This window comes from Macaca mulatta, chromosome X, assembly GCF_049350105.2.
Source record: "Macaca mulatta isolate MMU2019108-1 chromosome X, T2T-MMU8v2.0, whole genome shotgun sequence".
Classification (NCBI taxonomy): domain Eukaryota; kingdom Metazoa; phylum Chordata; class Mammalia; order Primates; family Cercopithecidae; genus Macaca; species Macaca mulatta.
Window position 1 is genome coordinate 110449022 of NC_133426.1, and position 27949 is coordinate 110476970.

At 39.7% G+C, this 27949-nt stretch overlaps 1 protein-coding gene across 6 annotated transcripts in view; it reads right to left on the reverse strand.

The window, feature by feature from the left end:
• RAB9B (RAB9B, member RAS oncogene family) overlaps positions 1–27949 on the reverse strand; it is a 109339-nt gene that overhangs the window by 6048 nt on the left and 75342 nt on the right. Inside the window, exons 3-5 of one of the 6 annotated variants that reach the window (XM_028841697.2) lie at positions 27684–27849; positions 21896–21969; positions 17213–20730 (exon numbers count right to left, since the gene is read on the reverse strand). The exons of 1 other annotated variant lie outside the window; for it this stretch is intronic. In XM_028841697.2, coding sequence (XP_028697530.1) covers positions 20083–20688 — 606 coding nt within the window. In that variant the 5' untranslated portion in view covers positions 20689–20730; positions 21896–21969; positions 27684–27849 and the 3' untranslated portion in view covers positions 17213–20082. 6 annotated transcript variants of the gene reach the window in all.

Sequence of the window (27949 nt, forward strand, 5' to 3'; positions counted from 1 at the left end):
ATATGACTGATTTTTATGTGTTGATCTTGTGTCCCTCAGTGCTGCTGAACTCATTTATTAGCTCTAATAGATTTTGGGGGTTTCTTTACAATTTTTTAACATATAAAATCACATCATCTGTGAATAGAGATTATCTTACATCTTTCTTTCCAGTTTGGAGGCCTCTTGTTTATTGCCGCTGCCTAATTGACCTGGTTAGAACTTCCATTACAAGGTTAAATAAAAGTGGAGAGAGCGGACATCTTGTCTTTTTCTTGATCATAGAAGGAAAGCTTGCAGTCTTTCCCCATTAAGTAGAATGTTAACTGTAGATTTTTCATAAGTGCCCGTTATGAGGTTAAGGAAATTCCCTGTATTCCTAGTCTGTTGAGTGTTTTCTTTTATCAAGAAAGGGTGTTCAATTTTGTCATCTATTAAGATGATTATACACTTTTTTCCCTTTATTCTAATAATATGGCGTATTCTATTGACTGACTTTCATATGTGAACCCACCTTGCATTTCTGCGATAAGTCCTAGTTGGTCATGGTGTATGATCCTTTTTATATGTTGCCTGACTCAGTTTTCTACTACTTTATTGAGAATGTTTGCATCTATATTTGTAAAACTTATTGGTCTGTATTTTTCTTTTCTCGTTTTCTCTTTTACCTGGCTTTGGTATCAGGAGATTACTGGTCTCATAGAATGGGTTGCGAAATGTTCCCTCTATTTTTGGAAGAATTTGTGAAGAACTGGTGTTAATCCTTTTTTTAAAAGCCTGGTGGAATTCACCAGTTAAGCTGTCTGGTCCTGGACTTTGTGGGAGGTTTTTTCATTACTAATTTAATCTCTAAAATTTTCTGTTTCTTCTTCAGTCAGGCTTGGCAGTGTGTGCCTTTCTAGAAATATGTTTATTTCATCTAAATTATTTAATTTGTTTATGAAGTTTTTTTTTAAAATAGTTTTCTTTATAATTAAAAAAATTCTGTAAGGTGATACTTTATTCCTGATTTTTGTAAGTCAACTCCTGTCTCTTTTCTTGGTAGGTCTAGCTAAATTTTGTTGATCTTTTCAAAGAACCAACTTTTGATTTTGTTGATTTTCTCTATTGTTTTTCTATTCTCTATTTCATTTGTTTACCTCTAATCTTTTTGTTTGATTGCTTTTGAGAAACAGGATCTCACTCTATCACCCAGGCTAGAGTACAGTGGTGAAACCAGAGCTCACTGAAACCTTGAGCTCCTGGACTCAAGTGATTTTCTCACCTTAGCCTCCCAAGTAGCTGGGATTACAAGTGTGACTCACTGCACCCACCTCTAATCTTTGTTATTTACTTCTTTCTGCTTGCTTTGGATTTAGTTTACTCTTCTTTTCCTAGTTTTAAGATGAAAAGTTGGTTATTGATTTGAGATCTTTCTTCCTTTTAAATATAGGTATTTACAGATACAGTATAAATTTCCTCTAAGCACTGCTTTTCCTGTATCCCGTAAGTTTAGTCAGGTTGTAATTTCATTTTTATTCATCTCAAGGTATTTTATAATTTTTCATGTGATTTATCCTTTTATCTGTTGGTTATTTAGGTGGGTGTTAATTTCCACATATTTGTGAATTTGTGAATTTCCCAAATTGCCTTCACTTGTTGATTTCTAATTTCCTACCGTGATCAGAGAATATTCTTTAGATAATATAAGTCTTTTAAAGTTTATTGAGACTTTTGTTATGGCTTAACATGTAATCTATCCTGGAGAATGTTCATTCTGCACTGGAGAAGAATATGTATACTGCTGTTTGGGGGTGGAGTTTTTTGTAGATGCCTATTAGGTCTGGTAGGTATATAGTGTTATTCAAGTCCTTTCTTTGTGATTTAGTTGCCTAGTTTTTCTACTCATTATTTCAAGTAAGATATTGAAGTCTTTAACTATTATTATTGTTGAATTGTTTATTTCTCCCTTCCATTCTATCAGCTTTTTGCATTATGTATTTTGGGGCTCTATTGTTAGGTGCATATATGGGATAGATTTTTGAAGGTTGTTCAACCTGTTTATCCAAAGTGATAAAAGAATGCACTCAGACCTTAGGAAGAGATTTAACCAGATCTCTTCATGTTGGTCTCAAGGCTAAGATGGAAAAACATTGACTGTTTGGTAATATAGTTATGTGGGCCTTAGCAAATAAGTTCCTGAGGAAGGAAAAGTTAAAACATGGGGCAGACAGGGGGCGGTCCTCGTGGCCCAAAGTCTGCCCTATCTTCTACATGCCAGGACATAGGCTGTCACTAGATTCCATGCTGGTGGGAAAAGCAGCTCATGGTTGCATTTTACTGTTTCATGTTCCAAACACTCCCAAAATGACATATTTTAAGAGAGAAATGAAAAATTAGAGTTTGCTCAGAAGTGCTCAGAAACCAAAGAATCATTCTAGACTCTTCCTTCATGACACATACCTAGTTCTGTCAGTCCTACCTTTTTCCTCTTATTATAACTGAAACCTGAATGATTGAAACAGCCCAATCTCTGCTCCTCGTGCCCCCTTCTAGCCCCAAGGCTGATCTGTCTCCTCACTGCAGTCACAGTACTCTTTAAAAAGGCAATTCTGATCTCCAATCACTTTTCTGTTTAAAACTTTTTACTGAAAGCAAGCATGGTCAGTGATTCCTGTGGGACTTTCCTCCTCTTCACCTCTCTCTACTGCTGTCACCCCAGCCCCCACTGCTCCCATAAGAAGAAGCAGACCTTCCCTGCCTCTCCCACTGTCAAGGGACTCTTCTCTGAAAGAATAACATTCCCTGGGCTTCTTCACTGAATTATTCATCTTTGTTGCCTTGGTATGGCAAAACTTTTCATTAAAAACCCTGGTTGGGAGTGACCTACTCAGTCCAGCCCTCACAACTAGACAGAGAGAAGCCAAGGGGAGGAAGAGATGCAATGGCAGGGGTGGGAGGCTCCCCCAAAGGGGTTGTGACAGGGCATCCCCAAAACCCAGGGACTTGGGAAGCTGAACGGCACCTCTAGAGACTCATGGCCATGGGGTGGCCATGGTGCTCATCTGGGCTGTCATCTTTCTCCACAGTTGTGGTCAAACCCAGAGACCTATTTCCACCATTGATTCTCAGTCCTAGAATCTTCTGAGTACTGAGCAGTCATAGAAAATCCAGTCATGGGATGGAGGAGACCTCAGCTTTCTGTCTAGGTCACTGGGACTCTAGTGGCTGGGTGAAATGGGATGAGTTATCCCTATTGTACCTTGAGTGACTGAGGTCATGTCAGGAGAAGAGCCAGAGTTGGGGAGAGAAGACCGCATTTCTAGTTCTAGCTCTGGTATTAACTGGCTATGTGACCCCAGGGATATTGCTTGCCTTCTCTTTCAGTCTTTATTTGCTAGTACACAGAAGGTAACACACATGCTGCTGCCATAAAGATCATGGGCTCTGTTGCCAGGCTGCTGGCCTCTGCTTCTTTCAAGATATGTAACTCCGAAAAACCATTTAGCTTGACAAAGCCTTAGTCTCCTCATCTGTAAAATGGGGACAACAACAGTACCTACCTCAAACGATTGTTGAAAATGCATGTAAAACACTCAGCACATGGCCTTAATAAACACCCAATAAATGTCAGCTATTGGTCTCTCATCAGAGAGCCTCGTTCTCCAGAACTTGGTTTGTTGAGCTGTAAACTGTCAGGTCTGTCTTTCTGGAAGGAACGTGACATTCTGGCCGTATCGTCTCCCGGAAGAGGCTGTTTGCAGGTAACCTGAGCCATCCCTTCAGAATATGTTTAGATCGATACACATCTCATGTGATGCCATGCAAAGGTACATGGCCCACCCCTCGTTTTCTCTGCACCCTTGAAAACACTGCCTTGGAGCCCAATGCTCCTGAGCTTCAGAAGCCACCTTCTCATGATTCTGTACACAACAGCTGTAAGAGAAACTCTGAGGGCCCACTCTCAGGAAGGCAGGAAGGCTGGGGAGCCAGAGGCCAGATGAACTGGGGCCAGGGCAAGAGGGTCAGTAAGAAACAGGGCCTCCTTCCCCCTGGGCTTTGGGGATCCAGCTAACTGGCTGGAAATGCACCTTTGCCTGTGGCTTCTTTCCCAAGACCTGGCTAGCTTGGCTTTCCTGTTTGCTGTACATGTTGGGATTGACTTCATATTCTGCCTAGAGACTAGGACCCATGAAGAAGGGGCCCAGGCTCTTTCTTTGTTACCTTTTAAGCCTATTAATGGTTGTTATGGAATGAATGCTAGTGAAATTCATATGTTGAAGCTCTAACCCCTAATAGGATGGTATTTGGAGAAGGAGCCTTTTTTGAGGTAATTAGGTTTAGATGAGGTCATGAGGGTGGTGTCCTCACGATGACATTGGTGTCCTTATAAGAAAAGTGAGAGACCAGAGCGTGATTTCTCTCTCTCTGTCTCTCTCTCTCTCTGTTATGTGAGGCAACAATAAGATGGCGGCCATCTGCAAGCTAGTAAGAGGGCCCTCTAGAGAGCCTGACCACCCTAGTCTGGGATTTCCAGCCTCCAGAACTGTAAGAGATAAATTTCTGTTTTTTTTTTGTTGTTGTTGTTGTTGTTTATGGAGTTTTGCTCTTGTCGCCCAGGTTGGAGTGCAATGGCTCAATCTCAGCTCACCACAACCTCCGCCTCCTGGGTTCAAACAATTCTCCTGTGTCAGCCTCCCAAGTAGCTGGGATTACAGGCATGCGCCACCACACCTGGCTAATTTTGTATTTTTAGTAGAGACGGGGTTTCTCCATGTTGGTCAGGCTGGTCTTGAACTTCTGACCTCAGGTGATCTGCCCACCTTGGCCTCCCAAAGTGCTGGGATTACAGGCGTGACCCACCATGCTTGGCTTAATTTCTGTTGTTTTTAACCACCTTAATATCTGTTGTTCTGATATTTTTTATTGCTACTTGAGCTGACTAAGACAGTGATGCTGCAAGAAACCTTACCACCAGAGCAGCTAAGATGAGCCCCCATGGAGCCACTGCCACGCAGCATGGTGGTTCAAGCTGAGGCAGGCACCAGTGCCTCCCATGCATTCTTTCATGCATTCATTCTATTTTTTTTTTCTTTCCTCAGAGGCAGGGTCTCTCTTTGTTGCCCAGGCAGGTGTCATACTCCTGGGATCAAATGATCCTCCCACCTCGACCTCCCAAGTAGCTGGGACTGCAAGTATGTGCCACTGTACCTGGCTTAATTAAAAAATCTTTAGCTGGCATCTACCCTACGCCTGGCACTGTAGTAGGTGCTGTAGGGTGCACAGCAGGCCCAGGCCTCAACTTCGTGGCGCTTAGTGGCTAATAAGAAGGAGTATTGCTGAAGAATCACACACATGGAAAGTGAGACACAATAGAATTTTTTAAACCGCAGGATGTTGTGAACACCTGTAAGACTGGATAAGGGGCCAGGAAAGAATTCCAAGGGGGTGATGTTTAAGTCTGAACACCAAGAAAAAGAAGGCACCAGCTAGGCAAATAGTGAAGGGGAAATTGGTGCAGGTGGAGGGATGAAGTGAGTTCCTGCTTCCCAGCCAGGGCATTTCCAAACTCTTTTGTCTTAGAAGAGTGTGGCTCTCTGAGGTCTGGATGCCTGTTGGCTTCTATTGCCTTAACAAATTCTCTGACTACTGCCATCTGGGCTTTACATCAGAGTCACCAGAAAAACTTGATAAGATGCAGATGCCTGGGCTGCGCTACCCTTAGAGACTTTAAGCAGGTCATGGTGGGGTCCAGGAATCTGCATTTTAACAAAGCCCCCAGGTGGATCTGCTACAAGTGGTCTGCTGTTCTGTGAATGCTTCTTTGAAGGTATTGGCAGGATAAAGTCTAAATGCCATGGCATAACCTGCATGGCTCTTCAGCTTTTCCTGTCTATTGTTCTGGCCGTCTCGCTAGTCACCTTCCTCTAGGCTTCTCATACCCAGTCCCACCACCCCTATCCTCCACAACATTAGAGTAATCATTCTCTAACCCAAACCTAAGCTTCCTACCCCTTTGCTTAGAACACCTTCTTTTATTCCTTGTTCCTTTCACAATAGATCCCCATTTCTTAACATCGTATCAATCATGCTTCTGCCACTTCCCATTTACTCTCTTCACCTTCATACCTCAAACAGTACCTGATGCTGGAAAGACACTGAACAGATATTTATTTAATTGCTGCAATAATGAGGGACTTAAATATGTCATATTTCACTGAAGAACCTGGGGATATTTCAAGTCATAAAAATCATGTCCAGAAGGGAAAGAGCTGTCTTCAGTTATTGGAAGTCCTGTGTCATGTGGAATCCTTGTTTTGAGTGGCTCTAGGACCAAGCAGTAGAAGTCATAAGAAGTCAGAATTTACTCAGTATAAGGGATCATGTGCCATTTTTGCAAGATATAATGATCTGCTTCAAAAAATGGTAACTTTTCTGTCACTTGCCCTCTCTGGCAGGCATTTGATGAAAATACTCAAGCATTGGGTGAAAATACTCAAGCATTGGGTGGAATTTGGACAAAACAACCTACTAGTGAAATCATACGAGTCTATGAGGAAGTAAAAGTGAAGAGGGGAAGAAAACAATCTCTCCATTCCAAGGAAATAGAATGTTGTGGTTAATTATCATGTCACTACGTGACATGCATTAAATGCTTCTTCTCCATACCATAAAATAGAATAATAATAACCCTTATTTTTTCTTTGATGATCCAGAAATTAATTTGGGCTCTTGCAATGTCTAGGGGTCCCCGTTATAAACATTAATTTTTATTATAATAGTGACATGTGGAAATGCCAGTTAAAATCTCCACCAGAATGTCAAATAAACATGCATTTATTACTGTAACTAAAGATATTCTAGAAAAAAAATTAAAAAAATGTATCATGCAGAGACACAATAGCTCTCCAACTCAATTTAGTATATACGAAAAAATTCCCTTAGGACAAAGAACTATGCCATCACAATCTAAAGAATAACACTACAGATTGGAAGACTCATTTGGCTGAAATACAGCTAATAACAAAAGCTAATGACTTAGTCTTCTTAGGTTGCTATAAAAATACCATAGACTGGATGGCTTAACAAGGGAAATTTATTTCTCATAGTTCTGAAGACTGGGAAAGAACCTTCAAGATCAAGGTCCTGGCAGATTCAGTGTCTGGTGGGGCCCCCTTCCTGATTTGCAGACAGCTACCTTTTTCTTGTATCTTCAAAGCAGAAAGAGAGAGAAAGAGAGGTCTCCTATCTCTCTCTCTCTCTCTCTGTTTTATGGAAAGTGGGGGCAAGGAGTTTCTCTCTGTCACCCAGGCTGGAGTGCATTGTCATGAACATGACTCATTGCAACCTGGACCTCCTAGGCTCAAACAATCCTCTTGCTTCAGCCTTTGAAGTAGCTGCGACCACAGGTATGTGCCACCATACCCTCTTTCTCTTCTTATAAGGGCACTAATCCCATTATGAAGTCTCCACTATCATGAACTAATAGCTAACTCTAATAACCTCCTAAAGACTCCACCACCAAATACCATCACATGGGAGATTAAGGCTTTAACATATTAATTTGGGAGATACATTCAGTCAGTGGCAACCAAAAACTGCTGCATAGTTGTCAATTAAACAGCAATTTCCACAGTTGATTGCCGATAGCTATTTTTCTTATTTTATCTCTACATGAAAGAAACAAGAAGAGTGTGGGACTGAGTAGTAGGATCCTGGTGATCCTCCCCGTCAAGTATCTCTTTCTTTGTTCTATTTAGTAGGGACACTTAGATTATATCATTTAGGTAATTTTTAATCAGACTCTTAAAGACTTGGGTCACTAACAAAAACCAACAACTTTGATTTTAACAACAATTTTCTGTAGCTTTTGTTTATTCAGTAAGTCAGAGACTATTGTGGAGGCATAACTTCTCAGTAGTTCCTAAGGTTACTTCCTGTTGGGAGGAACAATAAGGATACGACAGACTCTAGGAAAATTTCTTTCAGGCCAAAGCTGCTTGCTACTGTTTGCTTCTGCTCCCTCCACTGTCTGATGCCTAAACCCTGCTTTGCTTTAAACCAAACCTTTCCTTTTTTTGCATCTCAGGTTTCATTACTTCCCCATCCTTATCTCTCTGTGTCCTTCAAACTACAGTGTTAAAACCATAGCCCCAGATTGCCTGTAGCAATTTGCTCAGCTTCTCGGTTCCTTAGGTTTTTTTTTTGAGACAGAGTATCGCTCTGTCACCCAGGCTGAAGTGCAGTGGTGTGATACACCTCCTGTGTTCAAGTGTTTCTCGTGCTTTCAGCTTCCTAAGTAGCTGGGATTACAGGCACATGCCACCACCTCTGGCTAATTTTTGTATTTTTAGTAGAGATGGGGTTTCACCATGATGGCCAGGATGGTCTCGATCTCCTCATCTCGTGATCCGCCTGCCTTGGCCTCCCAAAGTGCTGGGATTACAGGCTTGAGCCAGCAAGTCCAGTGTCAGTTTTATTATCTATAAAAAGATGGGATTGGATCAAAGCACCTTAGAGTCTGTTCCAACATTTGACCTAAAATGGCACACATCTCACCATATTTTCTGCACCTCACCCCTAAACTGGACTCAACCTTCCTTTTCTAGAATTCTTCTAAAAAAACTGTTTTGTTTTGTTTTTTTTTTTTTCTAATTCTAAGTGTTCTTTTATTCCAGATCATATAGAGCAGTTAAGGCAACTGTAACAGCATTTTTTGAAATACATTGTAAAATAATAAAAGGTAACATAATTAAAATTGAGTGGATATTAAAAAGAAGAAAACAAGCATCAGTATATGTGAGACACTAAATACACTAGAAGAACTAGTATCTAAGAAAAAGAGTTAATATAGCATCTATTAAATACTGCAATCTGTCACCAATGATATCACAAGAACTGTTTTTTGTTTTTGTTTTTGTTTTTGTTTGTTTGTTTGTTTTTGAGATGGACTCTTGCTCTGTTGCCAGGCTGGAGTAGAGTGGCGTGATCTTGGCTCACTGCAACCTCTGCTTTATTCACACATAACAATATTAACCTTAAATGTAAATGGGCTAAATGCCCCAATTAAAAGACAAAGACTGGAAAATTGGATAAAGAGTCAAGACCCATTAGTGTGCTGTATTCAGGAGACCCATCTCATGTGCAAAGGCACACATAGGCTCAAAATAAAGGGATGGAGGAAGATCTACCATACAAATAGAAAGTAAGAAAAAAGCAGGGGTTACAATCCTGGTCTCTGATAAAACAGACTTTTAAACTAACAAAAATCAAAAGAGACAAAGAAGGCCATTACATAATGGTAAAGGGATCAATGCAACAAGAAGAGCTAACTATCCTAAATATATATGCACCCAATACAGGAGCACCCAGATTCATAAAGCAAGTTCTAAGAGACCTACAAAGAGACTTAGACTCCCACACAATAATAATGAGAGACTTTAACACCGTACTGTCAATATTAGACAGATCAATGAGACAGAAAATTAACAAGGATATTCAGGACTCGAACTCAGCTCTGGACCAAGTGAACCTGATAGACATCTACAGAACTCTCCACCCCAAATCAACAGAATATACATTCTTCTCAGCACCACATCACACTTATTCTAAAATTGACCACATAATTGGAAGTAAAAGACTCCTCAGCAAATGTAAAAGAACAGAAATCACAACAAACTGTCTCTCAGACCACAGTGCAATCAAATTAGAACTCAGGATTAAGAATCTCACTCAAAACCGCACAACTACATGTAAACTGAAAAACCTGCTCCTGAATGACTATTGGGTAAATAACAATATGAAGGCAGAGATAAAGATGTTCTTTGAAACCAATGAGAACAAAGACACAACATACCAGAATCTCTGGGACACATTTAAAGCAGTGTGTAGAGGGAAATTTATAGCACTAAATGCCCACAAGAGAAAGCAGGAGAGATATAAAATCAACACCCTAACATCACAATTAAAAGAACTAGAAAAGCAAGAGCAAACAAATTCAAAAGCTAAAAGAAGACAAGAAATAACTAAGATCAGATCAGAACTGAAGGAGATAGAGACACAAAAAACCCTTCAAAAAATCAGTGAATCCAGGAGCTATTTTTTTTTTGAAAAGATCAACAAAATAGATAGAATGCTAGCAAGACGAATAAAGAAGAAAAGAGAGAAGAATCAAATAGACGCAATAAAAAATGATAAAGGGATATCACAACCGACCCCACAGAAATACGAACTACCAACAGAGAATACTACAAACACCTCTACCCAAATTAACCAGAAAAATCTAGAAGAAATGGATAAATTCCTGGACACATACACCCTCCCAAGACTAAACCAGGAAGAAGTTGAATCCCTGAATAGACCAACAACAGGTTCTGAAATTGAGACAATAATTAATAGCCTACCAACCAAAAAAAAAAAAAAAAAAAAAGTCCAGGACCAGATGGATTCACAGCCAAATTCTACCAGAGGTACAAAGGGGAGCTGGCACTATTCCTTTTGAAACTATTCCAAACAATAGAAAAAGAGGGGATCCTCCCTAAGATCCTCCCTAACTCACTTTATGAGGCCAGCATCATCCTGATACCAAATCCTGGCAGAGACACAACAAAAAAAGAGAATTTTAGGCCAATATCCCTGATGAACATCGATGCAAAAATCCTCAATAAAATACTCGGAAACCGAATCCAGCAGCACATCAAAAAGTTTATCCTCAGCAATCAGGTCAGCTTCTTCCCTGGGATGCAAGGCTGGTTTAACATATACAAATCAATAAATGTAATCTATCACATAAAGAGAACCAATGACAAAAACCACATGATTATCTCAATAGATGCTGAAAAGGCCTTTGACAAAATTCAACAGTCTTTCACGCTAAAAACTCTCAATATCAATGGAAGGTATCTCAAAATAATAAGAGCTATTTATGACAAACCCACAGCCAATATCATACTGAATGGGCAAAAACTGGAAGCATTCCCTTGGAGAACCGGCACAAGACAAGGATGCCCTCTCTCAACACTCCTATTCAACATAGTATTGGAAGTTCTGGCCAGGGCAATCAGGCAAGAGAAAGCAATATAGCATATTCAAATAGGAAGAGAGGAAGTCAAATTGTCTCTGTTTGCAGATGACATGATTGTATATTTAGAAAACCCCATTGTCTCAACCCAAAATCTCCTTAAGCTGATAAGCAACTTCAGCAAAGTCTAAGGATACAAAATCAATGTGCAAAAATCACAAGCATTCCTACACACCAGTAACAGACAGAGAGCCAAATCATGAGTGAACTCCCATTCACCATTGCTACAAAGAGAATAAAATACCTAGGAATACAATTTACACAGGATGTGAAGGACCTCTTCAAGGAGAACTACAAACCACTGCTCAAGGAAATAAGACAGGACACAAACAAATGGAAAAACATTCCATGCACATGGATAGGAAGAATTGATATCGTGAAAATGGCCTTACCACCCAAAGTAATTTATAGATTCGATGCTATCCCCATCAAGCTATCAGTGACTTTCTTCAGAGTTGGAAAAAATTATATTTCATATGGAACCAAAAAAGAGCTCGCATAGCCAAGACAATCCTGGGCAAGAAGAACAAAGCTGGAGGCATCACGCTACCTGACTTCAAACTTTACTACAAGGCTACAATAACCAAAACAGCATGGTAGCGGTACCAAAATGGATATAGAGACCAATGGAACAGAACAGAGGCCTCAGAAATAACACCACACATCTATAACCATCTGATCTTTGACAAAATTAACAAAAACAAGAAATGGGGGAAGGATTCCGTATTTAATAAATGGTGCTGGGAAAACTGGCTAGCATAAGTAGAAAGCTGAAACTGTACCCCTTTCTTACACCTTATACAAAAATTAATTCAAGATGGATTAAAGACTTAAACATAAGACCTAGGGCCATAAACATCCCAGAAGAATACCTGAGCAATACCATTGAGGACATAGGCATGGGCAAAGACTTCAAGTCTAAAACACCAAAAGCAATGACAACAAAACCCAAAACTGACAAATGGGATCTAATTAAACTAAAGAGCTTCTGCACAGCAAAAGAAACTATCATCAGAGTGAACAGGCAACTTACAGAATGGGAGAAAATTTTTGCAATCTACCCATCTGACAAAGGGCTAATACCCAGAATCTACAGAGAACTTAAGCAAATTTACAAGAAAAAAGCCAACAACCCCATCAAAAAATGGGCAAAGGATATGAACAGACACTTCTCAAAAGAAGACATTTATTCAGCCAACATACATATAAAAAATGCTCATCATCACTGGTCATTAGAGACATGCAAATCAAAACCACAATGAGATACCTTCTCAAGCCAGTTAGAATGGCGATCATTAAAAAGTTGGGAAACAACAGATGCTGGAAAGGTTGTAGAAAAATAGGAATGCTTTTACACTGTTGGTGGGAGTGTAAATTAGTTCAACCATTGTGGAAGGCAGTGTGGCGATTCCTCAAGGATCTAGAACTAGAAATACCTTTTGACCCAGCAATTCTATTATTGAACATATACCCAAAGGATTATAAATCATTACACTATAAAGACACATGTACAAGTATGTTTATTGCGGCACTATTCACAATAGAAAAGACTTGGAACCAACCCAAATGTCCATCAATGATAGACTGGATTAAGAAGACATGGCACATATACACCACGGAATACTATGCAGCCATAAAAAGGGATGAGTTCGTGTCCTCTGTCAGGACATGAACGAAGCTGGAAACTATCATTCTCAGCAAACTATCATAAGATCAGAAAACCAAACTCTGCATGTTCTCACTCATAAGTGGGAGTTCAACCATAAGAACACATGGACACAGGGAGGGAAACATCACACACCGGGGCCTGTGGGGGGGTGGGGGGCTAGGGGAGGGATAACATTAGGAGAAATACCTAATGTAGGTGATGGGATGATGGGTGCAGCAAATCACCGTGGCACGTGTATACCTATGTTACAAAACTGCATGTTCTGCACATGTAACCCAGAACTTAAAGTATATATAAAAATATATAATACATATATACTACATATATAAATATATAATATGTACTATAGATATATAAATATGTTCTATAAATAAATACATACATAAATAAAGTTTATATTTATAAAGTATATATATAAAGTTTTATATATATATAGAGTTTAGTCTACGGCAGAACACTAACCGGTCTTTATTGCCCCCTTGTGGTTGAAAGTGGAACTGTTTTTATCTCTGCATTTATATTTAACACAAGGCTTCAGAATAACCTGTTTATTACAGCAATAAACTCAATTCAAACCAGTCATTCGACATCATGCAATTAAAGCACCTGGATGAATGAATATTTTTTATTTTTTATTTTTAGCAATTCTTGTATCATGGCGACCGAAGCTTAGATTCATAACCTTTTTAAACAAAAGCAGTCTCAAGTATAATCAGAAACAAAGAACAAATCAAATAAGCACTTCTCTTTCACATAGTTTTCTAATTTATCAGAACATAACCTTTTCTATAATATGGCAGTATATTTTTAAAATACCATAAACAAGATTAAAAGGCAAGAGCTATGGGAGGGCATTGCAGAAAACCAACAATGTGGATAGGATCAAAGGTTAATACCCACAATATAAAAAAAGATTTCCTTGGAATCAATAAGAAACAAAAAAGAATGTTCCCCAACCCCCATAAGGTCCATTCACTCAAGGAAAAATAAAAATGGCCAATAAATATATGAACAATTACTCTCAAAGAATTAAATAAATGTAAATGACAACATGAGATCATGTTTTCACCCATTGGACTGCACATATGAAGTCAAAAAGGAAGATAATAGTCCATACGTTTGGGTGTTGGAAAGATAGTCCTCCTCTTATTCTACTGGTGTTGATGTCATTTGGGATAAGTTTCTAGAGGCCAATTTGCCAGTATACATTAAAATTAATAAAAAATTCATACTCTTTGACCTAGAAATTTTACTAGTAGGAAATAAACAGAGGTGAGAATTAAGATAGATATTAAGGAACTTCACTGCTGCTTTATTTTATGAAAAGAAGGCAGCTGTAAAACAACCTAAATGTCTAGCAATAAATGCTTTATTAAATGTTTAGCAATATGGGTAATTGTGGTAAACCCTTCAATACAATATTATGCAAACAGCAAATTACAGGACACACCCTTGGATATGTCGTTTCTAAGGCAGCCAGGAACAATGTAAGAGAAAAGAGATGATATGAGCCTGTTTCTTGCTTCCTCATGAATGCACCACAGGAAGGCATGATTTGTATTTTTACTCTAATCAATATAGCTAACATTGAACTAAGAGCTATTTCTTTCATTAAGGCAGCATTTCCCAATTCTTTTTATCAATCAATTAACTAGAGGCGGCACAGCTTGGCAGGTCTGATTAAAATTCAGGAGCGCTATAGTGAGACCCATTACACATTTACCCATAGTTCATAGAGCACGAAAGGAACTGGCAGATTACTTAAAAATACACATGCTTGTACACACAAAACCCACCGTTTAAAAAGGCTTTTATATATAACTGAATCATCATTCTCTGTGTTTCCTTGGAGAAGGCAAAGAGATTTATGAAGACACAAAGATCACTGCAGCAGTTCCTATATGGCTACAGGTGACGACACCACATCTTGAGCTGTGAAGATGCTTGTTTTCACTGGGAAAATATTAAGTAACTTCTTGCCCCCTTAAAAAAAAACCCTTTCACACATTATTACCACTACTATCACTAGCAGAATAAGAGATCCTTGCTCACCAGTTTTTGCAAGCATATCAGTAAGAGGACATTTAATAATTTTTCTTTTATTTCGTAAACATGCGTAGCTTTTGTCATTATCCCTTCCTTCTCTTAAAGAGAAAGTAGTAAAGAATGAGAGTTCTTTTGGTGATGGAAACTTGAGGAAATTAAAGTGACCAGTTTGGAAAAATAAAACATTAGTGAATATCCCAAATCATGCACATTATAGTTTTATCAAAAGGTGTATGCTATGGTCTGAATGTTTGTGTCCCCCCCCCAAAATTCATAGGTTGAAATCCTAACCCCCAATGTTATGGTATTATAAGGAGATGGGGCCTTTGGAAGGTGATTAGGTCACAAGGGTGAATCCCTCATGAATGGGATTAGTGTCCTTATAAAAGAGGCCCAAGAGAAACCCCTTCCCCCTTCCACACAGCTAGAAGGTGCCATCTGGGAACCAGAAATCAGGACCTCACCAGATTCTGAATCTGAGGATACCTTGATTTTGGACTTCCTAGCCTCCAGAGCTGAGAAATAAATTTCTGTAGTTTATTGCCTACCAAGCTTATGGTATTTTGTTAAGGCAGGCCAAATGGACTAAGACAGTATATTACAGTTTATCTGCCCTAAAATCAAGTGTAAGAAAAACACTGCACTGTAGTAAATTTTACATTTCTACAGCAAGGACAGAAAAAAAGTGAAATGATTATCTAGATCACTGAGGAAAAAAATTGCTGCAAGATCTACTTTGGGTAACTCAAATGAAAGCAGAGATGTCCATCCCACCTCCCAGCTTGAAATTACTCGAATCGATACCTCAATTTTCCAGTGTGTTTTAAAAATACAGTTACAAGATGGAAGACAAATAATGTATTCCACACCTTCCTCTTTCTGGAAGGACTATCGCCAAACCATTTCCAAAAAATGAGACCATACTGTTTCTTAAGACATCAAGAGGAGATTTCCCACTGGGTTATGAATCAGGCAGAAAAACAGCAAGGACAGGAAGTTAGTATTCTGTTTTTAAAATATCAGTTATTGGCCCCGGCACATTGGCTCACACCTGTCATCCCAGCACTTTGGAGGGCCAGAGGGGTGGATCACTTGAGGCCAGGAGTTTGAGACCAGCCTGGCCAACATGGTGAAACCCCGTCTCTACAACAAACACAAAAATTAGCCAGGTGTGGTGGTGGGCGCCTGTAATCCCAGCTATTAGGGAGACTGAAGCATGAGACTTGCTTGAGCCCGGGAGGCCGAGGTTGCAGTGAGCTGAGATCAGGCCACTGCACTCCAGCCTGGGTGACAGAGAGAGACCCCATCTCAAAAAAAAAAAAAAAAGTCAGTTACGAATGAGCAAATCCTTATTAAGTGGCTTATAAATCTATGACTTTCTATATTCTAAAAGTTGCATCATTATAGACTAGTCAAAATGATTTGGGGTGCTGCATTTGAAGCATGGTCTGATAATGTGTTAAATTATAATCCTCAGAGATGGAAATGGTACATGTGGAAAAAAAAATCTGTTTTTCAACAAATTCCCCACCCCCAATTTCGACTGCCCAAAGTTGCAACAGGCAAAAGTAGACAGAGAAGAGAAGAGAATGAAATCTGTGGCAGATGGAACCAATGTAATGAAACTATATACGCTGTGGAAAGACTTGTGTCCAATTTAAAAACTGCCATTATGTATATTCAAGTCATTGGGTGCTAATATATCTTTAAAATCCAATATGTGAGAGGCAAGAGAACAGAATATTTAACAAAATTATTCTTTGCTTTTCTTATTTGTTTCACCTATATTTTCATGTTTTCCTAAGGTCTGGACAATTCACCAGTCAGGAAAATAAAGGGAATATGTCTACTCTGTTTATATTTTGCGATGGTTTAACATTTATTTTTTTATGTAACATTGTTTATTATAATTTTTTTCCTTTTATTTGTATAAATTTAGGGGGCACAAGTGCAGTTTTGTTACATGGATATATTGCAGATTGAAATCTGGGCTTTTAGTGTACCCATCACCAGAATAGTGTACATTGTATCCATTAAGTAATGGTTTTAAATTATAATAAAGAAAAAAGTGGAAAGTTAAGATTCAATTTCCAGTCCCAATATATATCATGCATTAGAAAGTGGTTGAGCCCATGAGTTTGAGGATGCTATGAGCCATGATTGTGTCACTGCACTCCAGCCTGAGCAATGGAGAGACCCTGTCTCTAATAACTAAATAAATAGAAAGAAAGTGGTATAAAATAAAAAGGACCTCCCTGCCCCAATCTTTAGAGTTTGCTTCACAATCAGTATAGCAGTATCTGATCACTAGGTAGTGGCTGCTTGGAGTACCACATGAAACATGATCCAGAGGCCACATCCAGTGCAGCCTGAAAGAGTGACTTGATTAATAAGTACTGTCCACCACACCCACCCATTGCTCAAAAAGACAAAGGGAGGGAAGAAGCACAAACATTGTGTGTTGGTTATTCAAAATGCACTTTTTATTCACTTTAACACAGATGATTTTTTACAGTCAAAAGAAAATATTGGTACACAATTTTGAGATTCTTTTTTAGCAGCACCTGCAACAAGAGGATTGTGGAATACCTCAGAATAAAGTAGAGATGGCTGGGGCAGGCACAAATTAACCTGATATTCATCAATCCACTGAAGACACACGGAATCTGAGGCCCCTGAAAGTTAGCCAATACATGACAATAAACTAAATAAATATTCTGTATGATGTTTTAACAGACCATTGAAAAGAAGTATAGTCCTAATTAGAAATATATTATTCCAAAAATCTAGTGTTCTTAAAAAAACACCTATTGAAAATATTACACTGCACATTCTAGGGTACACAGTCAATTTCTAAACCTATATGCACAGTTCTTGGTACTCACAGATTTCAGCCTTTGGTGTTTTTTAATCTTACCCAAACTATATGTCAGCACCCCACTGAGTGTTGCTTACCCAAATGCCACTGTTTATGTCACTTAATGTTGAATGCTTTCATTAAGATATTGAGTGGTAATTTGGCAGAAAACAATGGTATGGCTAAGAGGAAAGGGGCTCCAGTTGATAGACCAATAAGATTAACACTTGTCTTAGATGGACAGGATGCCTATGAATCTGACACCCATGTAATTTTTTTTTTTAACTCAAATGACCACATGCCACTCTAACAGAGACAAGTACTTTTGTGAGTTGATGGAGGTCTTTATGATGAAGACCTGAGATCTACAAATAGAAACTAGTATAAGCAGAGTGCAAGTAGAAAGAGAAGGCCCCAGGTCTCATGCACTTGAAAATAATTAGCATTTAACAGTTCTGACGTACAGATTTTCACCCTAACATGATTGTAGCAAAATGATCATAGAACTTGGAAACCAGTGTGGCTGGCTATAGGCATAGGCAGGATAGGGACCAGTACTTAAGAGCTGTGGGGCCCCAGTTCTGGCTTTGACTTCTGGCATCAAAGTTAATTGAACAATGGGGTAAGGATTATATCTTAATTGGAAATATTGAGTATGACTGGGTTGAAATACTGTCCTCTTTTTTCTATTTTGCCAATATGTCCCAGAGCTCTTAAAGCACAAAGGTCCTACATGTAAGTAAGGCTGATTCCATATGTGGCTACAATGGAGAGTTCTAGGCTGTATTCCTATGAAAGCTCCCACCCCCTTCCTGGCCTAGGTCTCTTTTTGGGGTAATTTCTGTCTGTCACTATTTTTTATCATAGATGTTTTAAAGTACAGATTAAAATCTATGCAGGATAAACAGATCAACCAAGAAGAACCACACTGCATATTCATAATACAGTATATAACTGGCAGTCATGGTAATCAAAAATTGTCAAACCATTTTTATATTTAACATGGGAGCTTTAAGATGTTTTTTATCAGTGCACATAAAGATTACTCAGAGCTCAAGAATTTTTCCTGCCACAGTGCAAAAGCAAAAGGAAGAGCTATGTAGTTGCTGTTAAAGATTGATCACAGAATGGTTTGAGAATTTTAAAAGTCCCTCTCCATAGTCTTAGCTATTATCATCAGATAAATCTAACCACAGCATGGCACTGATGTAATTTATAGATTCATAGAACTTAGAGCCAGAAAGGACTTTATATGGAACATGTAGCCAGTACAGAAAATCTTTTTATGGTATTCTAACAGATGGTCATCCAGTGAATATTTTCAGAGGCAGGGAGCTCATTATTAAGGCAGTCCATTCCACTGTTGGACAACTCTGATTATGGGAAATTCATTCTAACACTGGGTTAAAATCTGCTCTTCTGTCACTTTCAATGTCCTAATTAGGCTAGTTTAACATACAGTGCAACATATAAGAAACCAGTTCCTTCTTCTACAATAAATATTTGAGTTAAGGAGCCCTGTGAGAAAAGTTCATTATCCCCCAATCTTTTCTGAAGCCTTCTCCATGAGCCCAGCATGTTGGATCGAAGGACCATCTAAATTATGAGCAGAGAGCACTGCATCCAATTTCATATACTAAGCAGCATTGCTAAATTGGTAAGAGGTTGTCAGAGAAGCAACATCTCTATGCAGCAAAAGTAGACTTAGGAAGGAAAAGCAGACCAACCATTTATTTGCAAAGGTGGTTGGCATATTTAAGCATAATCCATTCACTAGTATCCTATGACTTCAAACACAAGAAGTATAATCAATTGCCAGGGTCATTAGAGTATCTCTTACTGAGATGGTATTTTTTGAAAAGCTCAGATGGAAGCAAACCATACATAAGGATTTAAACAAGTCAGTGTATATCATTATACTTTTGCACTCCTAATCATTACAACTTCTTTATAGTTCAAGCCTAGGAATCCTTATTTGCATTATTATTTTTATTGTAATACAGCTCAAAGTCTGATTTTTTCCCCTTTGGCAGAAATGTCAGAAACTGCTTGGCAAGAGTCTGATAGTGACATTTGTTAGTTGATTAATGGAACACTTTAAGAAATAGTTGTAGCTCTTTAACTCCTTCATGCAGCTGGGTTCTAGGTCTAAACTGTGATTTAAAAAATATTTAACTGTCTCAGGACTAAAAGTTTCTGATATGTCCTGAGACACACATGAAGGGGAAATAGCAGAAATTACACAAAATACACTTGGCTTGATAGAGCTTTTTTTTTCTTTCTTTTCTTTTCTTTTTTTTTTTTTTTAATAGATCTACACTTCAATTTGAAAGGCTCTGTTTCACAATCAGAACCTTGTCTCTTACCCTCTTGTGTGTGTGTGTGTGTGTGTGCGCACTCTTAGAGGGGCACAGTTATTCTTACACTACTGACTGACCAATTTGGGGCACATTTTTAAAAGGCTCCCTATCTTTAACAGCACGAAGACCCTGCTTTGGAGCCACTGTTCAAGTCAATGGTGTGACCCAACATGCAATGCTCCAGCTGTTCCTCTACAGCCAACACCTGCCTGACAGCTTCTTCAAAGGCCACTGTCACATTAGTATCATCTTTGGCACTAGTTTCTAAATAAGGGTAATCCCCATTCTCCATGCACCAGGCTTGCGCCTCCTCAGTAGTCACTTGCCTATCCTCTTTGTCTACCTTGTTACCCAGAACTACAAAGGGGAAATGCTCAGGGTCCTTCACATCTGCATAGTAAATAAATTCTTTTTGCCAGTTACCAAGATTCTCGAAGCTCTGCCGATCATCCACGCTGAAGGTCAAGAGGCAGCAGTCTGCTCCCCTGTAGAAGGGTGTCCTAAGGCTCTTGAAACGTTCCTGCCCTGCAGTGTCCCAGATCTGGAGGGTTACAAAGCGTCCATCTACCTCCAGATCTCGATTTAAGAACTCTACCCCTATGGTGTGAAAAGCCTGGGAGTCAAATTTGTTGGTTACATAACGGTTCATAAGCGAACTTTTCCCAACTCCACCATCACCCAAGAGAATGACCTTTAAGAGCAGGGATTTCCCACTCATTTTTGCAGCACCAGAAGGGAAGGAGTTTGTAACCAAGAGAACCTGAAAATAAAAGGAAAAGTAGGAGGGAAACAGTTAAACCTGAAACTGAAATCAACTTCATAGCAAATTTCTCTGAATTATGAGGCCTTCTCATTCAACTTCTCTTGATTTATGCTCATTAATTGATGTAGTACAGCAGAAGAAATAAAACTAATTTTGCATAAGGGGAAAAATAGGTCTTGTTTTTCTGAGGTCTTTTGTCGTGCCAGGAAAATGGCTGAGTGCCATGGGTAAATGGACTAGCAGATGGTCCTGTAATTTGGTTCAGTTCTGACCCTATTCTAGGAGAGGAAGCCTAGAACAGGAATGCCACTCAAATGTGTGACAACTTTAGCTTCTGGTTTGGACAGTTCCAAACAATAGGCAAATAGGATGAAATTGACTTGGGGTTTGAAGTCTGCTCCTGATGGATACAAGAATTACTGAGAAGAGAAAGCTACATAAACTGGATTCTTGATTCTGTTGGTAGAGGTCTGGGCCAGAATTAGACTGGACCCCAGAATTTGAAAGAGAGAACAAGGTTTCATTTCTTCAGACATTTACCCCATTATACTTGCATTGATAGGAACACCCTCTCAAGTAATTTTTTTCTTCATGGAACAATGGCATTTAAGTTGATGATAATTGACTGATATCAATATAACAGCTGTCATGAAGGAAGGAAATCTTGAATAGCTTATTAGTTTTTGGATTTAGGTTTTAATTCTATAATAGCAACACTTGAAAACATACTGTAAAATTTAAAGTGCTAATGTTTATACAGTAACCTACTTGTTACCTCCACAACATGTCTACATATGGAATACCTACAATGTATCTTAAAATAAAAAGATCAAATGCTTACTGAATGAATACTACCTTTTCCTATATTCTGTTAGGTACTTTCACACTAGGCCTATTGTGGGAACTCAACAGTGATGAAGTTAATTGGATGATATTTATACAATAGACCCAAAGGGATGAAAACGAACCACCAATCAAAGGAGTGCATGCAAAACAGTTTCTGGAAGCACACATATTTGAATATAATTTTACAAAATTTAGTTTCCCTTAAAACGATTTTGGAATGCCTGTGTACTAACTATATATTTTTCTAATATTCATTTTTAAGAGATCAAATATTAAAATATCCCAAATCCACAGTGTGCCCCCTTGAAATACCTACCCAGTGGGTTTTTGTCACAATTTAAATATTTTCCTTTTTTTCCTGTTGTTGTTTTATTCTTTCTTTTTAGGGTGCTATAAAACAGAATAGAAAACATTATTTTAAAAAATCTATAATAAAATAATGTTAAGTCTATATATAAAAATATATTCAAGTCAGAAAAAAAGAACCCACAGCAACCTGAGGTAACCTATAAAGGGTGCTTTTCAAAAATAAAAGTTCAAAATACTACCTAGGCTTAACATAAGCAAAATAATTTTATTCCAAGAACTTTAACTTGTCCTAATTTGTAATTTATATAATTTTTTTACTTTTTATGTTGTCTCTCAATTGAATTCTCCATTCAAAGTAAAAGCAAATTAAAGAAAGTATACGATATTCACAATAGATGACATTCAGGAAAAGGAAAGTACAGAGCAATCTAAGATATGTTTAAATCCTAAGTCAGAGATGAAACTTCTTCCTTTTATACCTACCAACGTTCCCATCTCCAAGAAAGTTGTTAGTGCACTCACCAGTCTGTCTCAAGGTTGTCTCTGCAATTGATTCCACATAATTAGAGAGCAGAAAAAAGTTGTGTTTGTGGGCTTCCTGTTTACAATAAAGTATATTATCTTGGCTAATTATTTTATTAATTAGTTTAGGTCATTTCTCTTTTATTTATTATTTTTTAAAATTTGAGACAGGGTCTCATTCTGTCGCCCAGGCTGGAGTGCAGTGGTACAATCATGGCTCACTGCAGGCTTGACCTCCTGGGCTCAAGTAATCTTCCCACCTCAGCCTTCCGAGTAGCTGGGACTACGGGCGCGCACCACCATGCCTGGCTAAGTTTTGTATTTTTTGTAGAGATGGAGTTTCAACATGTTGCCCAGGTTGTTCTCAAACTTCTGGGCTCAAATGATCTGCCAGCCTCATGTTCCCAAAGTGCTGGGATCATAGGCGTGAGCCGCTGCACCCGGTAGGTCATCTGTCTTAAACACCAGTTTTAATATTTAGCTAGTGTTACTGAATTTAAATATACATTCATTTAGTATTATAACATTATGGCAAGAGTCTTATTTAAGCAGCATCAAGAGTACTAGTCTAAGAAGAAAAACAGTGCCTAGATCTGTGTAGTGTTATTTCTTACTGAGGAAGAACGAAGCTTTAAAAAAAAAAAGAAACTGCTGCTTCATAATCTCATGTTATTTTCTAAATACAGATAAAACTTATAATAAGGATTCATTAGATATCTAAATCAGTAATTATGAATTTAAATAATATCCCCTAAATGGATAGGCTTTATACTCCTTCTCGGTTTATATACACTCTACAGAATTCTCAAGTTTCCTACAATTCCTGATTGTTGTTCTCTTTTTCCTGCTCCCAAATTGCTGTCTTTGGAATTAGCTCAAGTAACAAACATTTCTTTAAATGGAGATGAAACAAGTGTTAGCACACTTTTTATTTTTTTATACTGGTCTGTAGGATAATTTTACAGAGCAGAACTCTTGAACTCTCATTTTAAAAAGTAACAGAAGTACAAACTTGGGCATGATTCTGATGGCATTAAGCATCTGTGCCACATGAGCTTCCTTAAGTTCCTAGCAAACAGGTGTTCACATCATTAAAAGACTCACTGACCCTATTCTCTCAGTTGCAGATAAACTCAATAGACAGGTCAAGGACTGAGTGAATATGGAAACCAAATGCTCAGCTCCAGGAATAATGATGATGTATTAATAACTGTCTGAGATAATGCTGCAGTTGCTTGTGCATTCCCTATTTGGTTATGTGCACACATAACTTCTGGGCCTATAGGCTCTATGCCAAGGAAAAAAGAGGAAAAGCAATGTGGTTCAGTGTCAAGAGCACTGAGCTAGCTGGCAGCAATCAGGACGCCAGGGTCTTCCTCACTGTTACACCATTCATTTATTTTATGAACTTGGGCAGGTCATTTAATCTTTCTGTTTCAGTATCTTCTTACATAAAAATAGAGCAGATAATACCTGCCCTACTTAACAGGATTTGGGGGAGAATGAAAAGTTATGAAGTTTGCAAAAATTTGTAAGCATGTTTTGAAAAATTTGGTTTGAGATTTTTATTCCTCTGGCTCCTCCACATCCTTTCATGCACTGGTGCGGGCCTTATGGCTCTGTATTAACCCTTCTCAGAAAGGGCCTGCTAGTGAAAGTATAAGAATTCTTCCTTTTCTCTTTCTTCCATATTTGAGAATGCCTTGTTTCTCAACAAGCTTGAACATTTGCATATGGCACAGAGTCTCAGCATTGAAAGGACCTTCAGGGTCTTCTGGTCCAATCTTGCTACTGATATTTGAGAAAACACTATAGTGCCTATTGTGTGTTGTGTCCTTACTAAGGAAACCCTCCACTCTCCTCTACTGTCTCCAATTCCCATTTATTTGCTAGAAGGAAAAATGAATACAGTTCAGATTTGTCTCTTTGCCTTAATTCAATCCTGCTGATTTTCCCTTGAAGTATCATTTTTCTAGTCCTGTGCTACCATCCTCATTTTGGCCCACACCTTCTCACATCTAATCTATTGTGAAAGTTCTCTCCCTGCTTCTGGTTTCTTCCCACCCAATCTACTTTGCAAAGCTTCATCACTCAAACATCCACTGGGCGTAGATACCTTTGGGAATTAATAAATATTTAAGGCAAGGTCTTGCCCTCAGGAAGTTTACAAATTAACACGCAAGCTCAGGATCTCATTGTTTACAGTTGAAATAATATCATTATACTGCCTTATTTTGTTAACAAACTGTTCCTGTCTTTCTTACATGATCAATTTTAAATTCCTGGATAGTAAGCTCACTGTTTGTTTACATCTTTGAAGCCCCTTCAGTGTGCAGCACCAGGATCCTCCACGGAGATAATAAATATTTGTTTACCAATTAACTGATTAGGTAGGTCCCCAGAATTAATGCCTCTGAATTGATACCAAGGTACAATAGATCCATAGTTCTGTAAGATGTCCAAATACTATCATTTATAAGGTGACTAAAGAGCAGAAGTTATGAACTTGACTCGATCATTTTCTGGATGGGACGTAATGGGAATTCCACCTGTTGAAAGTCAAGGGAAATGCTCGAGTTTTCCTCCCCTTACTCGTACATTTAAAAAGAAGTATATACATTTCCCCATTCCTACCAAAAACAAGAGCAGAATAATGATCTCCACTTGATGTTGTCGGTGGGCGCTGGCATCTCCACAATCATTCATCGTTTGAAAATGAATGTGATGTCCTTTAGTACGTACTTAAATTAAAAAGAACTAGCACAGTATAAAAGTAAATGAAATCATTTTTTCCTCCCCCAGAATATGTCAGATTTAATCCAAACCTTTAAACAAGGTAGCATTAAGCAGGCAAATGAATTCTTTGATAACACTAAATATGTAAATAGGAAAGTCAAATGCCTTATGCATCCCTTATGGGTCCTCTATCGGGCAAGCATTTGGACCAAAATGCTTATTCTGATTTTGATCCCATTCAGAGAAAGATCTGGCTCTAACTGAGTCAAATATTAGAGAGATGCAATTGCCCTTTCCTACCCCCACAAACTCATTAATGAGCATGCTCTAAGGATAGTTTATTGACTTTTTTTTTTTTTTTTCCCCATCAGGGTCTCAGTCTTGGACAGAAAGGTGAATTAGGAATTCCTGTAACCAATACTCCCCAGCTCTTTGTTCTTTAACACACTTGAAACCTTCTGAATCTGCAGTGCCTGCATCCACAAAGCCTTATTTAAATTATTGTATTTAGTTGGGAATGCTTAGAGGTGGGGGTGGAGGTGGGGGAGGAGGCAGTACAATGAAGAAAAAGAAGTTGAACCTTTGAAAATAGTACATTTTAGTATGATAATGGAGAGAAGAGAGGCAGAAAAGCAAATTGGCATCAGTTCAGTTGCCATAGAGTGGAATGATGCTCAAAATCAGTAGTGCAGATTGCTCGGAGGCAAGTCTTGAAAGGCATGTGTACTGCAGGGCTCGGTAAGGGAATAGCAACTGGGGAGGGCTAGGCACTGGATGAGAGTGGCACTGTTGGAAGTCTGTACAGGGGAGGAGCCATGGTTGGACCTGCGGGGAAAGCCCATCTTGTGGCGACACACTGGTAAGGATTACTCAACTCACTGTTGAATGCTGGCACAATAATTGGAAATACTGCACTGAAGAATTGGGCGCGGCTATCTTTATGTAAAATTCAACACGGATGAGAAATGATCGAATGTTTGAGTGTGTTTCCAATACAACCCAATACTTGGCGTTGGTGGTGGTGGTGGGTGCTTCGTAGCGAGGAAGCCCTCTGACGCACTGGATTCATTTTGCAGAGCTGACAAGTTATCAGCTACATCCATGCCGACTCCAAATGCCACAGCTGTCATGCCACTGAAACGCTATTCCTACATTCATGCCCACATTTATATTCTATATGCAACTCAAAGGGTCCAATGTGGAATTTCACGTCTAACCTTTCACTCCTCACAACGACAGCTCTAGGGCTATAAGCCCAAAAGCACACTAGATAGCAATTTAGCATCGTCCCCAGGCCACGTCTTCCCCAGTAGACTGCCCAGGGACAAATAGGTAGATAAGGTTTGGATGACATCAAGCGAGCTGAACACAAGGAAAAGAAGCTTCCTTAGGAGACGAGAATGCTGGCATCTCTACGACAGGGGCACTGTTAGCATGACGGACCTAGAAAGTGAGATGTCACACACAGTCCCAACTACCTCCGACCCAGGTCCTCTCACCTCACCCCCAGCTCTTAGAGAGAGTCGGCTGTGGCGCATGCGCACTGAGCCACACCCGCTCCCCACCGAGCCCTGCGCCTCTTTGCCCGGCTCTGGCAGCAGCTCGGGATTACTCAGCAACGCCCCCCTGCACTGTCACCTGCCCCCAGCTCCGACCTCGGGAGCGGCTCAGTCCCTTTTCCCAAGCTATGAGTGGTCATCGGGATCAACTACACTTTCCTTTCTCCCTCTTCTCACAGGCCCCCCACCTCCCGGCCTTCCGGGTCCTCCAGCCCCTAGCCCCTGTTCCTGCCCACGCACAGGCACCTTACCCAACACAATGGGAAGGAAACAGTAGAGGGCCGCGGGTGCCAGGTAGGTCAGCTCTGCGTGCCGGGAGTCCGGCTTCTTAGTGTCACCGTCACTGCTCCTGCTGCCTCCTCGTTCTCAATGGGGCAGCAAGTGCGGCTTGGACCTCGGTGGCCTGACAGCTGCAGCTCGCGCCCGCTGCTGCCGCCGCGCAGCGTCTCGCGCCCGCGCCCGCGCCCGCCAGGGGGAGGGGGCGGGGCCCGCGCCGCCTCCTCGTGCCCCTTTCTTAGCGCTGGGGACCCAGTGTAGCTGCCTCCCGCCCTCCGTGTGGCAAGCGCTCCCTGGCTCGCCCACTCTTCTTTCATGCTCATCGTCCAACCCTGGTCTCCCTTGTCCTCCTTCTCCTCCCCTAGCCGATTACTAGGCGCAGTGGCAACAGACCGTCAAATATTGCTCTCCCACTTAGCTCCTCTGCAGCCTGGGGCCTAAGCCCTCAAGCAGGGGTAGCCACTGCCCCACTTCCTGCAATTACCCTCTGATCTACCTCATTTATCCTAGCTCAAAATCCTTTAATTTTGCCAAGAGGGTAGTACATACACCCTCTTGTTTCAAATAACTCAGGAAAACACATGATCACAACACATTGCTAGGCCCTCTAGCTGGCTACTGCTCATGAAATTCTCAGGCCATTAAAAAAAATGTCTACATCTGTAGCGCAGACATAGAGGACACACTGCCCTTTACTCTTACCAGGTAGGGTTCTAGAGGGCCACACAGGGAGCATTACTTGAAGTTCCCGGAATTACTGCTGGGGCAGAATTCGATGTTTTAATTGTGCCTAGCCGACCAGCTAGTCTCTTCTTGTTGTTTTCTGTAGCCCTCTGGTACCTCCAACTAGTTTGTGATTTTTTTCCCCCTGGAATTGAAGAAGGACAAAGCTTCTGAGGTCATTTAGCCTGCACTCCACCTCTCTGTCAGGCAGATCCATCTCTGAAGCTTCCCTATTGTCTGAAACC